Source organism: Capricornis sumatraensis, chromosome 1 (assembly GCF_032405125.1).
Source record: "Capricornis sumatraensis isolate serow.1 chromosome 1, serow.2, whole genome shotgun sequence".
Lineage (NCBI taxonomy): Eukaryota > Metazoa > Chordata > Mammalia > Artiodactyla > Bovidae > Capricornis > Capricornis sumatraensis.
Window position 1 is genome coordinate 189,903,066 of NC_091069.1, and position 15,037 is coordinate 189,918,102.

Consider the following 15,037-nt stretch of genomic DNA (forward strand, 5'->3'; position numbering starts at 1 on the left):
TTCTCCACTTCTTTCCCTTTCCGTTCTCTTTGGTCTCCCTCCTTTTGTTTTAACCAAGTATCGAGCCAGAATAAAAAATGTCCAGGGGCAGGGAAGGCTCCACGCACAGTCTGATTAAGACCTCGGCTCTGTGTCTTTCTGGTCCTTCAGGTGGCCATCCCTCTTGTGTTGGTTTTGTCCTCAGGTGGATGGATACCAGAGAGCAACTCAGTGTCTCCTGCAAACACAATTTCCAGAAAAATTCCATGTGTGCAAACAAATTTTTCCACACACTGTAGGGGTTCAAAAACTCGCAAGAACATCCGTTGGTCCCAGATTAAACACCTCTGAATGAAGAAAACAGCCCTGTGTAGATAAAGTGATGGCTGTGGTACTCCCTTCTTCCTCCTTTTTGAGGGAAACTTAAAAGGGGACTTCTCAGTTGTAGATGGGATGAACTCTCTTGAATCCTTTCTTTAAAAGTGGGGCTCCAGAGTCAAACTTGCTTAGGTGATGGGAAGAGGATTTTAGCAGGCAGAGATGAGGGACAAAGGTGGTCCTGGCTGACAAAATGGTGTGAGTATAGGAAGGCAGTGTGATAGTGCTGACAAGCAAGCTTAGGGCTGTTTTCAGGAGGTGAGTAGACAGGCATGACTCTGTCAGGGAGAGTCCCAGTGCTGATGTATAGGCGCGGCTTGAGGGGTAAGGGCAGACTTTCTCAGTCTAGGCAGAGGCATCACTGAACTCTGTGACACAGTGTTTATCCCAGCAGTAATTGTACACAGTCCGCATGGTTATTTGATTCCTGCCTGCCTCCCCCACTGGCTGCCTTTTCCAGTGAGCCTGGGCACTGTATTTCTTTCTGCTCCCCTTGGTAGCCCCAGCTGAGGGCCTGTGATCTAACAGATGCTCAGTACATATTGGCGAGAAGAACAGGTGGATGGGCGGTTTCTGAGTGCGGGGAGACACGTGTGGGTCACTGTTTCTCACACGTGTGAACTTTGGTACTTGATTTTATTCTCGTTCCTGGTTCCTTCTTTGCTCCTCAGTGGTCATCATGCTGGGGTAAGTACTGGCATCTTGTCAGCTGGGCCTTCCTGGGTCTGGACAGATCAGACCATCTGAGTGCTCCAGTGAAGTGTACAAATCGCCCTTGGCATCTGCACGCAAGCCCTTGTCCTCTGCACACACTATTTGACTGGAGGTGACTTGAAATAATGTAAAAACATATATTTGTGGAACAAGAGAAGACTTTCAACTTTTAGCTCTACCTCTCATTTTAAGTCTCTGAAGAAACTGCTTCACTTTTCTGAAACTGTTTCCTCATTTATAAAACAGCAATGATATAATAACAAATCTCTGCTTGATAGTGTTGTTGTATGTATTAAATGAGCTGCTTAACGGAAAGAACTGGCACATAGTATGTGTTCTTTCTTCCTTTCTTTCTTTTTACATTTTATTTTCTCGTTGTGTACTTGAAAATCACAAGAAAATATTTATTTTATCTTTTTCTGATTTTGAAAGCGACTTCCTGCTCAGTGCAGAAAACTTGATCTCTACAGCTAAATGCAAAACACAAATTAATAACTTTATCTACAAAACTTAGTTGAGATAACCACCATTAGCCATTTGATGTATTTCCTTCTAGTGTTTTCTCTATTTGTGAGCATAGATAGAATAAATAGATAATTCCTCCACAAGACACGAAACTGGAGGGGATACAGAGAGGCAAAAGTGAAAAGTAATTCTTCCTCTCCACCCTGACGCAGGCCCCCAGTTCCCTTCCAGAGGCAACCACTGTTACCAGGTTCTGAGGTGGCCTCCCAGAGACAGTCTACTTATTTAGAAAATCGATTTGATTTTCATACCACCTTTCTCTCAGGCAAATGCTGGTGAGGTGTACCTGCCGCTTTGCTCCAGAGCCTGCCATTTAAGTGAGTTCCCTTTCAGCCCTCTCAGAGGGCTCTGTGGGCAGAGCCACACACGGCTCTGGTTACAGCTTCTGAGGGCTCAGCGAGGCTTGGTCTCGGTTGTATATTTTTACTCTTTGAACCGAAAATCTGCAAACAACTAAACAGGTGTTAGATTTCTGTCTCAACTGTTTCCACAGTTGCTCATGCGAGGAGCAGATCTCCAGGCGGTGGGGGCCAGCAGGCCGGGTGGTCCGAGGCAGAGTTTAGACTTTCTCCTCAGGTCATTTACCCTCAGGTCAATGATTCCTAAACGGACAATTGAAAAGTGTAGTGTGACAGGGAAAAATATTTTGCCATTGGGATTGATCCCCTCATCAGGAACCTGTTCCTCCTAGAATGTTCTGAAATGAAGGACAAACCCTAAGTCAGTGTGGTCCACCCCAAGACCTGTCTTGCCCTTCCCTTCAGGCCCCCAAACCCTGTCATCCCCAGCTCCCATTATTAGAGTTGCTTGTCTGCAGGCTGCACCCTCACTCCCTGGTCAGGTCTACCTCTCTCTACTCTGACGAGGCCCTGTCTTTAGAGCAACCCTCCCCACCAGGCCCTGTCCCCTCAGTCTCCTTCTTTCCGTCTTTCCTCTAACTGATCAAACCAATAACATTGAGAACTTGACTCCTTCAAAGCTAAGCTCCAGAGAGCAGCAAATAGAATGGACTGGAGCATTTGAGACCCTTAGTCTGTAAAACGGGTATTAAATAATATAGCGGACACAAAAGAACTTTGTCACTGTAAAGTGCTGTATACAAGTATAAGACTCACATTTCTTATGAAGAGGATGATAATTTAAAAATAAGACATGGAAGCCAATTAATTTTAAAATTAGTTTTTCATCACAAAAGTGTTACTTATTCATTTTAGAGGATTTTAAAAGTATATAAACAAAATAAGAAAAAAATCTCATAGCATCATTACAGAGTGTGATGCCTTATATAGTTTATACAGTATATTTCATCCATTCCTATGGGACTTGTTTCTGTGGGAGGATTATTGTTGCGATGACCAAAAATTTTTTTTCTTTATAAAATAAAATAGTATCATAATACACATATGCTTTTGTGAAGTGCCTTCTCATTTCACCTGAAATATTTCAGTATATAGCCCCCCAAACTTCTTTAAACATAACCATAACATTATTGCCATATTTAGCATTAATCATAGTTGCTTTACAGGGCACTCAAAGCTGGTGCTCTGTGACAACATAGAGGGATAGGGTGGGAAAGGAGGTGGAGGGTGGTCAGGATGGAGGGGACACGTATACCTACGGCCGATTCACACTGATGTATGGCAAAAGCCATCAGAATACTGTAATTATCCTCAAATTAAAATAAATATATAAATTTAAAAAGTAATAGTTGCTTTATATCACCAAATGTTGGTCGTTGTAAATATTTTTCTGACTTTTAAAATTATTTTGTTTAAATTAGTGTTCCAAATAAAGTGCTATATTTTCTTGTAGGTTGATGTATCTTTTAAATCTCTTTTCATGCTTCAGCTCTTTCTCCCTGCCCACTCCCTCTCACTTCTCTCTTTCTCCTTCGGATGTATTTGTTGAAGAAACTGAACTGGTTGTTCTGTAGAGTTTCCCACAGTCTGGGTTTTCGCTGATTGTATTCCCATGGCATTATTGAACATGTTCCTCTTTCACCTGTGCTTCCTGTAAGTCGCTGATTAAATCTGGACATTTGATCAAGATTCAGTGAATGGATTTTTCAACTCAATACATTATGAATGTCTTCCATGTCATTTAATATTTTTCTATGACGTTTTCGTTTCTTTTTCTTTTTTTTTTAGACCTGTCATGACCTCTCTGGTTCCAAGTACACTCCGTGTCTTTATTTTAATTTTTAAAATTTTATTTTTGGCTGTGCTGGATACAGCATGCTTTCTTAATGACCCAAGAGCTGTCAAAAATATGAACATATTTTCATTTATTTAGCTAGTCCCCTATTTGGGTCACTTGGGTTCTTTCTAAATTTTTGCTACTACATACAACTCACTGATCAACCTCTTTGTGGACTGGTCATTTTCTGGCCTGATTTGCTACCCTTCTGTTCTCTTAGTTCCTGCGGATGGTGGATGCCTGTGCCAGCTTCCTTACAGAAGCCTTGAACCCAGAAAACTGTGTTGGAATCCTGAGGCTGGCAGACACACATTCCTTGGACAGTCTAAAGAAGCAGGTTCAGAGTTACATCATCCAGAACTTTGTGCAGATCCTGAACTCTGAGGAGTTCCTGGAACTTCCTGTGGACACTCTGTACCACATTTTGAAGAGTGACGACCTTTACGTGACAGAGGAGGCTCAGGTGTTTGAGACTGTGATGAGCTGGGTCAGGCACAAGCAGTCAGAACGACTCTGCCTGCTCCCCTACGTCCTGGAGAACGTGCGCTTGCCGCTTCTGGACCCATGGTACTTTGTGGAGATGGTGGAAGCCGATCCTCTCATCAGACAGTGCCCGGAGGTCTTCCCACTGCTCCAGGAAGCCAGGATGTACCACCTTTCTGGCAATGAGGTGAGTTGGTGATGAGAGATGCTATAGATAACCAGCAGAGTAAAGGGATTAGCAGGCCTCCCAGAGAAACAGTGAGACTGGCTCACAAATCCTTAGGGCACGAAGAAGAAGATGCTATTACATTTATAGTTTGAGTCAGGCAGTCCAGAAGCTCTGGGTTTCTGATCTGTAAAATGGGGATGATACTACAGGGTAGACAGCTACTGAGAGGATTAGGTGAGATCTGGAAATCGCCTAGCACCATGCCTGGCACATCCTTCTTTCAGTTGTGTAAGGGCGGGAGTTTGGTGGGGAGCTGCACACATGCAGGAAGGGTGCCCTGTCCAGTTGTCCAGTCCAGTCACCATTCCTCAGGGCTGCTGTTTTCCCACTTTGGCCATTCTGGGGGACACATTAGATCTCCTCTGACATTACCTAGGTTCAGACTCATTATTTCCTTCCTGAACTGAAAATTTCTCAAAACTCAACTTCCTGCCCTTCATCTGGCCTTCCTGCTGACCTAAAACTCAAGCCTAATCATTTTCTACTGGGTTTAGTCTCTTCACTGGCTCCCCAGCACCCTCAGGATAAAGCCCACACTTTTGCCTAAACTCTCAGAGCCCAGCCTCCTGCTCACTGCTCTGGTGTCATCTCCAACCTCTCTCTCCTGCTCTCCTCTTGGTCCTAATGCACCGCTTGTAATTCCCCAAGGTGGACATGCTTTTTCAGCCTTCAGGTTAATGCAGGATGCTGCTGCTGCTGCTAAGTCGCTTCAATCGTGTCTGACTCTATGACCCTGTAGACAGCAGCCTACCAGGCTCTCCCGTGCCTGGGATTCTCCAGGCAAGAGTACTGGAGAATGCAGGCTAATGCTGCCCAAATGACTTTTTCCTCTGCTTCATCTAGTTAACTTCTGTTCCAGCTTCAAAACTCAGTTTAAGCATCGCCTTCTCCAGAGGCCCCTGTCATTCTTATAGCGTCATGGCATTGCTCTGTCATAGCACCAACCATTGCCTGTTAACCATTGAATTCCTCATCTATAAGTATCTCAAGACAGGGAACTTGTTATGGTAGGAAATACGTCTTATTGGACTATTCATCCAGACCTTAGGAGAGTCCTTGATATATATATAGCAAAGGAGTGCTTAATGTTTTTTGAGTGAACAAATGGGTACCAAGATGGTAAATAAAAGTATCATTTGTATCTACCTGGTTCTGCTTAACAATTCCTGAAGAAATGTTATATTCAGAATTTTATAAAAATAAGAACAAGCTTAGTGGAGAGGAACAAAACAATCAAGAAGCAATGATAGAAGGACAGCTTGTCAAGTTTGTATGCATGAACAGCCTCACATGTACACCACTATACAACCCATGTATACCACACATATATACCACTATACAGCAGTTCTGAGGTTGGCTACCAAGCCTTCTTCATTACGCCATTGGTAGAAATATTAGCCAAGAGAGTTTAGGAATTGTCTTTCAGAGGCCCCTTGGGAGCCCCTTCTTTTCTGTGTGTACTTTTCTAGTTCTGTGTTGTCTTCAGATCCGTTGTCATTTATTCACTTTGCAAGCACATTCATAAATATTTGGTAGAATTCATCAGTGATGCTATCAGAACCAGAAGGAATTTGTGTGTGTGAGAGAGAAGGTTTTAAACTTAAAACTTCAAATTATATTTATTTAATATCTATATCTATCATTCTATTCCTTCTAGAATTAGCCTTGGTAGTGTGTATTTCTCAAAAGAATTTTCCATTGCTGAATTTATTGGCATAAAGTTGTCCACTTATTATCCTCTTTAATATCTGTAGAATCTGCAGTGATGTCATATTTCTCATTCCAGATTTTGGTTATTTGTGTCTCCTTTTTTTTTCTGATCAGTCTGGTTAGAGTTTTATCAATTTTATTGATTTTCTCAAAGAACTAGCTTCTGGTTTCATTTGACTTTCTCTATTGTCTTTACACTTTCTATTCCCCTTATTTCTACTTTAATATTGATTCTTTTCTTTCCTCTGCTTACTTCAGATTGAATTTTCTATTCTTTTTCCAGTTTCTTAGGGAGGAATTGAAGGTCATTATTTTGAGATCTTTCTTTTTTTTTCATCTAATATTGTCATTGCTGCTAAGTCGCTTCAGTCATGTCTGACTCTGTGTGATCCCAGAGATGGCAGCCCACCAGGCTCCCCCATCCCTGGGATTCTCCAGGCAAGAACACTGGAGTGGGTTGCCATTGCCTTCTCCAATATTGTCATTAGTGCTATAATTTCCCCTCTAAGTTCTACTTCAGCAGCACCCAATATATTTTAACAGGCTATACTTTCATTCTTCACAAATAAATCACGAATACCAACTGTATGCCAGACATGGCACCAAACACCACAAAACAGTCTCTGCCTTAATAAACTCCCGTATCTTCTCTTTTAGAGAGGATAGGACACTAAGCAAATGAAGGGTGATGAGTAGACTGATAGAGAACCAGACCACCACAAGGATCCTATGTTGAAATGTGAGTCACTGGCAGGTGGCTCAGCAATGGGAAAGCCCTCATATTCCTGAAGACAAGATCAATCTCTGCAACTGCTCTCAGTTCAGCATTTAAAGCATAAAGTCTTGATCAATTGCCAACATTCTTGCTATTTTTGTTTCTGCTTCCCATTTCTGAACTCCCTGAAAGGCAGATGTAAACGGTTTCCTCTTATATAAATTGTCCCTACTATGTCTTCTGCAAAATTGCTGCTGTTAAAACTGTTCTGCCTTTTGTATTTGTGATGGAGGGGTGGGGAGTGGGATTATAGGCTTTGAATTTAGGACCAGAGTGAATACTGATAACTAGAAAAGTCCCCAGTGTCAGAAAATTGGACTTCTAGTCAGGTGAATCTGGACTTTCATCTTGATTGCACAATTTACCTACAGTGTGACCTTGGGAAAGCAACTTAGCTGCCCTAAAGCTCAGTCTTTGTAACATCAGTTCAGTTCAGTTCAGTCGCTCAGTCATGTCCGACTCTTTGTGACCCCATGAACCGCAGCACGCCAGGCCTCCCTGTTCATCACCAACTCCCGGAGTTTACCCAAACTCATGTCTATTGAGTTGGTGATGCCGTCCAACCATCTCATCCTCTGTCATCCCCTTCTCCTCCTACCCTCAATCTTTCCCAGCATCAGGGTCTTTTCAAATGAGTCAGCTCTTTGCATCAGGTGGCCAAAGTATTGGAGTTTCAGCTTCAACATCAGTCCTTCCAATGAACACCCAGGACTGATCTCTTTGCAGTCCAAGGACTCTCAAGAGTCTTCTCCAACACCACAGTTCAAAAGCATCAATTCTTCAGTGCTCAGCTTTCTTCCCCCTCGTAACATGGGGAAGATAATACCTACCAACTGATGGAATTGTTTTGAGACTTAAATAAGATAATGAATGAAATGTGTTAACACAATATCTGATAGATGATAAGTGTCCTAGAAATAAAGACTGTTCCTATTCTCACTCAGTTCCTTTATGGCACAATCAAGCATTAAGCATTTTCTTTCTCTGAGGCTAAAATCACCTCTTTCCATTAGGTCCTACTTTTTTTCTGTTTTATTGCCCCAAGTGCTCGAGGCACTCTCTTATTCTCGTTCTATTGTCTAGGTAACTGAACCAACCAACCATTGTGATCTCTGAGTTGGGTCTCATAGCTAGTTGATTTCTAAAATTCTCAGTCTTCTCACTGCTTGCATGAGCCTGGCTTTATTCCTGATGACTCGAGTGGAAGTCTGGAGTATACGCTGTGAACATCCTTCTCCTAACCCTCCTTTCCCAGACTTAACCTTGTTCCTCCTTTTAAGCCCACAGTGGTGGTGACAGAGTCAAATGTTAGAACCTAAAGGCAAATGTCAATTTACATTTGATCTAGGAGTAGTAGCTGGTCCCTTCACTGGGAGAGGTCTTTTGGGGCAGAGAAAGTTGCCCCTTCATTTCATTGCCTCCGAAGTGTCCAGGGACCAACTTGATCTATACCAAATGCTGCTCTGATATGTGTGCTGTCAGGAGGGCTTACTCCTGAGGACAGAGAGTCAGAAGCTCACCCCTGTGAGGTTTATCCAGGTAGTTTGGTTACTTCTGTTCAGTCCTCTCATATGGGCTCTTTGGACAAAGAGTACTCAGTTAGGTGCAACTCTTTGCTCTTTCTAACAATATGAAAATAAACTGGGTAGACCTGATTGTTGTGTGTGATTCACTGGCAAATATTTCCTTGTATCTGAAAACTCGCACATCTCTGAGGTCTGACTGGCATTTGTCATGCCTTTGAGGTTAATATTTTGGAAAGTATAGCTGAACTTACGCGTGTGTTCAATCACATAGTCATGTCTCTTTTGTAACTCCATGTAGCCCGGCAGGCTCCTCTGTCCATGGAATTTTCCAGGCAAGAATACTGGAGTGGGTTGCCATTTCCTTCTCCAGGGGATCTTCCTGACCCAGGGATTTGACCCCAGTTACCTTCTGGGCCACCAGGGAAGGCAGGTCTCAATACCCAGCCTGATCCATGAACTGGATGATTATATTATCTATTGCTGTGCAACAAATTATCCCAAAAGGCAGTTTAAAACAACAAACATTTATTATCCCATTACTGTCAGGGATCTGGGAGTGATTTAGCTGGGTGGTTCTGGCTTCGGGGCTCTTCTGAAGTTGCAGTCAAGCTACTGGCTGGGGCTGCAGTTAGTCATCTCAAATCTCAGAGCCGGCTGGAGTATCCACTTCCAAGCTCCCTCACAAGATTGTTGACAGGTGTTACTTCCTTGCTGATGGTTGGCCCCTCCATATCAGGTGGCTTCCTTAGAGAAAATGACCCAGCAATCAAGATGGAATCCTAGTGCCTTCATAACCTAATTTCAGAAGTAGTATACTGTCACTATTGTGTTCTGTTGGCATAGAGATCAACCCAGGAGCAATGTGGAGGGAACAACATAGGATGTTAATTCCAGGAGGTGGGGATTGCTGGGAGCCCTTGTGGAAGCTGGTTACCACAATGATCTAGACTGGAAAAAAAATTCTTTATCAGGTGCTGGGTCAACTAGCTTGCCCATTCTTTCATTCATTCATTCAGCCATCATTTATGGAAGCGCATAAGCTCCAGATATTGTTCTTGGTGCTGAGGCCTGTTGAAGAAAAGGGCTATTCCAGCCATGAGGGACATTAGAATAAATTAGATGAGGGTGAAAAGTGCTGTGATAGGGAAATTAAGGACTGTGGGAGCATATGTGGAAAGGCTAGAATGGCTTCCCGGGGAAAAGAGCAAAGTGACATGGACATTGATGTCAAAAAGATTACAGGGCGAGTTGTTGGGAGGCAGTGTGGGAAACTGAGGACAGATATGGGGAGATCCTGACAGCAGGCAGCAATGCAGGATTGTCAGTGGGAACAAAGTCTTCTGCAGGCCAGGATGCAGGACTGGGAGCCAGGAGTAAGATCACAGCTAGTGTGGTCCCCAGCTAGTCAGCAGGCTGTTGATGCGGCAGAGCAGGCACTGTGCATAAGGTGGTTAAAGAGGGGAAGCTGAGGCCTGCTTCTCTGAACCAGAGTAAGAGTCACAGGAAACCAATTCTGGGAGGCTAGTGCTGTTCTCTAAACATTGCTCTATAATCCATAAATCCTGCCTGAAAGAGGACAGATTGGTGCTGGAGGTTGTACCCGGAAGGATGGTTCAGAGGCTGGAGGGAGAAATCTCATATGGGACAGATTTGTCTTTGGTGCCAATGCATTGTTCAATCCTCTCCTACCAGCTTGGTATTCTCATAGTGCCTCTAAGTTCTCAAGACCACACCCCTACCCTCATCCCAGCTGGCCTTTCCACTGTCAGTGCTGCAGGCTTAGCCTAGGATTGTCCTGCCACACATAGTCATACTCCCTTCTGCTGACCCACAGAAGAGAGCGCTGCTACACACTTACTGGCCATGGTTCAGCCTCAAGAACTGAGGATCAAAATTTATTGTATCTGACTATAGGCACAGAAAAATAAAGTCTCTTCTGGGAAATAGATGCTGGATGTTGGCTGACCTGATTGGATGTGAGTATTGATTGGATTCACCATTTGTGGCCTTCAGTCTTTGCTACTGTAACCTGTGTGTCTGTAGGCAAGACTGAAGTTCCATGATCCATATTAGGTCAGTTTAACCTTGTAGGAAAAAGAAGCTGCATTGGTCACGTGGGAAATGGGTGCTGCCTCTCTGTCTCCCATCAAGGTCCTGCACCTGTAGAACCTCCCCCATCAAGCCCAGGTTTGGCTGGACCAGGAGGAGGGCACCTCTCCCTTTTCATTCATAACATCAACATGGCATCTCCCACCACTCCCACTGTCCCCTTTGACTAGCTTTCAAGGGCTCTGCATGTGCCAGATGCTCGACTCAGCCCTCTACATTACAACCTCATGCATGCTCACAACAGCCTGGCGGCAGAGGTGTGATCACAGGCCCTTACAGAGACTGCGTCTCTTCTCCAAGATCACATGGCCATAGGTGGTGAAAGAAGGAAGGAACTCTGGTGTATCTGACCCCAAACCTCTGCTCCTTCAGCTGGGTTCAGATATCTGTGATATGAATTTCTTCACTTGTTCAAGGCTCTGAAGGGTCATACGCTTGCTGTTGGGACCCAGTCCCCTGACCTCCCTGGATATACTCTGTTCCCTTTCGGTTCTTTTCTCCTAAGTCTCTGGATGCTCTTTTATGCCCAGTCAGGACTTCTCTTCCAGTCCTCTAAAGAGGCCTGGTAGTGAGCAAAGTCTGGGATATCATCAAGAAACTGAAACCAAGGGGCAGTGGAAGGTGGCCAGAAATTAAATTCTAGGATTCAGTGCTTCCAACCAAGCAAGAGAGAAGATGCAGGAAGTGCACTTGATTGTAAACAGATCTGAACTTCTTAAAAAGTAGTAAAATCTACAACCGATAACCTTTACTGAGTACTTATTATCCATCAGGCCCGAGGCCAAGCACACTAAGTATATTAGCCCACTTAATCTTCCTGACAAAACTATGAGGTTGTTACCACTAAAATCTCCATTATACAGAACATGATACTCAAGGAGGTGAAGTCACATGGTCATACCATAGCAGAGTTAGGAATCGGATTCTGTTGTCCTGGTTCCATAACCTGAGCTCTGAACCACTGTACCATTCTGCTTTTTTGTACTCCCACTGGTTTTCCAGATCATTTCAGAGCGCACCAAGCCCAGGATGCATGAGTTCCAGTCTGAGGTATTCATGATCATTGGTGGCTGCACGAAGGATGAACGGTTTGTGGCGGAGGTAACCTGCCTGGATCCCCTAAGGCGCAGCCGCCTGGAGGTAGCCAAGCTCCCCATGACAGAGCACGAGCTGGACAGTGAGAATAAGAAGTGGGTGGAATTTGCATGCGTGACATTAAAAAATGAGGTCTACATCTCAGGTAAGCAGAAGTTATGTGATACCAAAGCCAGTTCCCAAGGCACTACGTGCTTCCCTGAGTGAGAGCCAGGCGACCATCCTAGAAGAATTAGTGTGGATGGCACTGACCTAGCACTGACTGGGTCAGCATGTGGAAACCAGGCACTCAGATGGTCTTATTGTGGAGAGGGGATTATTACTAAACGAACCCTAATCCTTGAGCAGTATTGTCCTAAGAACTGGGGGAACAGACAGACAGATCCTGTACTTTCTGGAAAAGGAAGAAGGAAAGTATTGCTAGAGTTTATCTGGTGTCTGCTGTAGGCAAAGGCCAATACAGTAATGGTAATACAGTAATGAATATTCAGTAATTTATTCAGTAATGAATAAAAATCTGACCCCTCCCCCAAGTTTATTAGATTTTACCTTTAGATGCTCCGATAACGCCCAATACTTTTTCATCTCTTACTTCTAAGTTGTTTGCTTAATTATTTGTAATTACTCTATGCCTGCTTCCCATTAGTCCTTGAATTTAATACCTAGCACTGTGTCTGGACACATAGTAAATGTTCAATAACTATTGAGTGACACAATCTCTACCATCTTTACAGCACTTAGTGTAAATAAACTTACCCTTTGGTAGCGTTTAATTATTTGCCTCTCACTTCAACTCCATATGGTAGGTGATTTTAATCTCCAGGTTACAAATGGAGAAAACAGGCTCAGAAAGCATGGAACTTACCCAAAGTCACACATTCCAATCCATGTTCTCTCAGTCTCATGCCCTCCCATGACATCAAAAGCCACCTAGCTCTTCTTGAGGTGCCAAGGGAAGAGACAAACATCCCATCCCCTCTTTGGGAGGTTTTCTCTAATCTAAACTTGTTTAGGGAAGAGCTTATTCCCAGAGCTGGCCTCCTTCAGAATAAAGGGCAGGTCAGCTCTTCCTTGAATGCATTAATACCATAGATTAGATTTCAGCTTTCTTTTATCTTGTAGAAATATTTTTAATTGTTGTAGAAGATTTAAGCAATACAAGGAGTATAAAGTAAAACATGGCAGTTTCTCTGCTCCATTACAATCTTATGTTTTTACCTTTTTTTTTACAAAAATGGTTTTGTATTGTCTTAGAGTAAGTAATGCTAGCCGTGGCAACAGATTCTAAATCTCAGTGAATTACCACAGTAGTACATGGGGGCTGAGGGAGAGCACCTGCTCCACTTGGTTCTTCAGGGACCTAGGCTCCTTCCATCTCATGATGCAGCTGTTTCCACAAGTGACCTTAAAGCTTGATGCATTTTGGGAAGAGAGAGAAACTGAACAAGTTGAGAAGGCACACCTGCTCACAACAGCCTCAGCCTGGACACGAGGGTTCAGTTCTGCTCACATTCTATTGGCAAGGACCAGCCACATGCCCTCCCTGCACCCCCACGATGTGGGGCTGGGAAGTGTAGTTCAGCCATGCGCTCAGGAGGAAAAGACAGGTTTGGTAGTCATGGTCAGTCTTTGCCACATACAAGATACATGTTATTTTATTCTACAACTTTTCTTTTCTCTGTCTTCAATTTGTTGTCTTTTTAAAAATGATACAAGCAATACACAAAAGCATGCTTGTTTTACTAAATCAACAGAAACTTGTACTCAATTAATGATCTATTCTAGACATCGTTACATGATCTACTAAATGTGTTAAGTCTACAATACACGTAAAGTACAGCACAATCCCAAGCACAGGGTGAGAACTCAACAGTATTGCTCATCATTATCATTACTGTGAGGACTGTTATTGTTGCTCTTTTACCAGTTTCAGGGCTGTCTGCTGAATGAATGAACCATAATTTTTTTCAATGTCTATTTCCCCCCTGAAAAAAAGGCCACAACAGACATTTTTCATACACATATATTTATGAACTTGTGCTGCTATATGGAAAGATTCCTGGAAGTGGTCATTCAGTTCAGTTCAGTTGCTCAGTCGTGTCCGACTCTTTGTGACCCCATGAATCGCAGCACGCCAGGCCTCCCTGTCCATCACCAACTCCCGGAGTTCATTCAAACTCACGTCCATCAAGTCGGTGATGCCATCCAGCCATCTCTTCCTTGGTCGTCCCCTTCTCCTCCTGCCCCCAATCCCTCCCAGCATCAGAGTCTTTTCCAATGAGTCAACTCTTCGCATGAGGTGGCCAAAGTACTGGAGTTTCAGCTTTAGCATCATTCCTTCCAAAGAAATCCCAGGGTTGATCTCCTTCAGAATGGACTGGTTGGATCTCCTTGCAGTCCAAGGGACTCTCAAGAGTCTTCTCCAACACTACAGTTCAAAAGCATCAATTCTTCGGCGCTCAGCCTTCTTCACAGTCCAACTCTCACATCCATACATGACCACAGGAAAAACCATAGCCTTGACTAGATGGACCTTAGTTGGCAAAGTAATGTCTGCTTTTGCATATGCTGTCTAGGTTGGTCATAACTTTTCTTCCAAGGAGTAAGCATCTTTTAATTTCATGGCTGCAGTCACCATCTGCAGTGATTCTGGAGCCCAAAAAAGTAAAGTCTGCCACTGTTTCCCCATCTATTTGCCATGAAGTGATGGGACCAGATGCCATGATCTTCATTTTCTGAATGTTGAGCTTTAGGCCAACTTTTTCGCTCTCCTCTTTCACTTTCATCAAGAGGCTTTTTAGCTCCTCTTCACTTTCTGCCATAAGGGTGGTGTCATCTGCATATCTGAGGTTATTGATATTTCTCCCAGCAATCTTGATTCCAGCTTGTGTTTCTTCCAGTCCAGTGTTTCTCATGATGTACTCTGCATATAAGTTAATAAGCAGGGTGACAATATACAGCCTTGATGTACTCTTTTTCCTATTTGGAACCAGTCTGTTGTTCCATGTCCAGTTCTAACTCTTGCTTCCTGACCTGCATACAGGTTTCTCAAGAGGCAGGTCAGGTGGTCTGGTATCCCCATCTCTTTCAGAATTTTCCACAGTTTATTGTGATCCACACAGTCAAAGGCTTTGGCATAGTCAATAGAGCAGAAATAGATGCTTTTCTGGAACTCTCTTGCTTTTTCCATGATCCAGCGGATGTCGGCAATTTGATCTCTGGTTCCTCTGCCTTTTCTAAAACCAGCTTGAACGTCAGGGAGTTCACGATTCACGTATTGCTGAAGCCTGGCTTGGAGAATTTTGAGCATTACTTTAC

General features: G+C 43.5%; 1 protein-coding gene across 1 annotated transcript in view; it reads left to right on the plus strand.

The window, feature by feature from the left end:
* The window catches only part of KLHL6 (kelch like family member 6), a 52,858-nt gene that overhangs the window by 31,034 nt on the left and 6,787 nt on the right, over window positions 1-15,037 (plus strand). Inside the window, exons 3-4 of the mRNA XM_068982133.1 lie at window positions 4,013-4,462; window positions 11,627-11,864. Coding sequence (XP_068838234.1) covers window positions 4,013-4,462; window positions 11,627-11,864 — 688 coding nt within the window. The remainder of the gene's footprint in view (window positions 1-4,012; window positions 4,463-11,626; window positions 11,865-15,037) is intronic.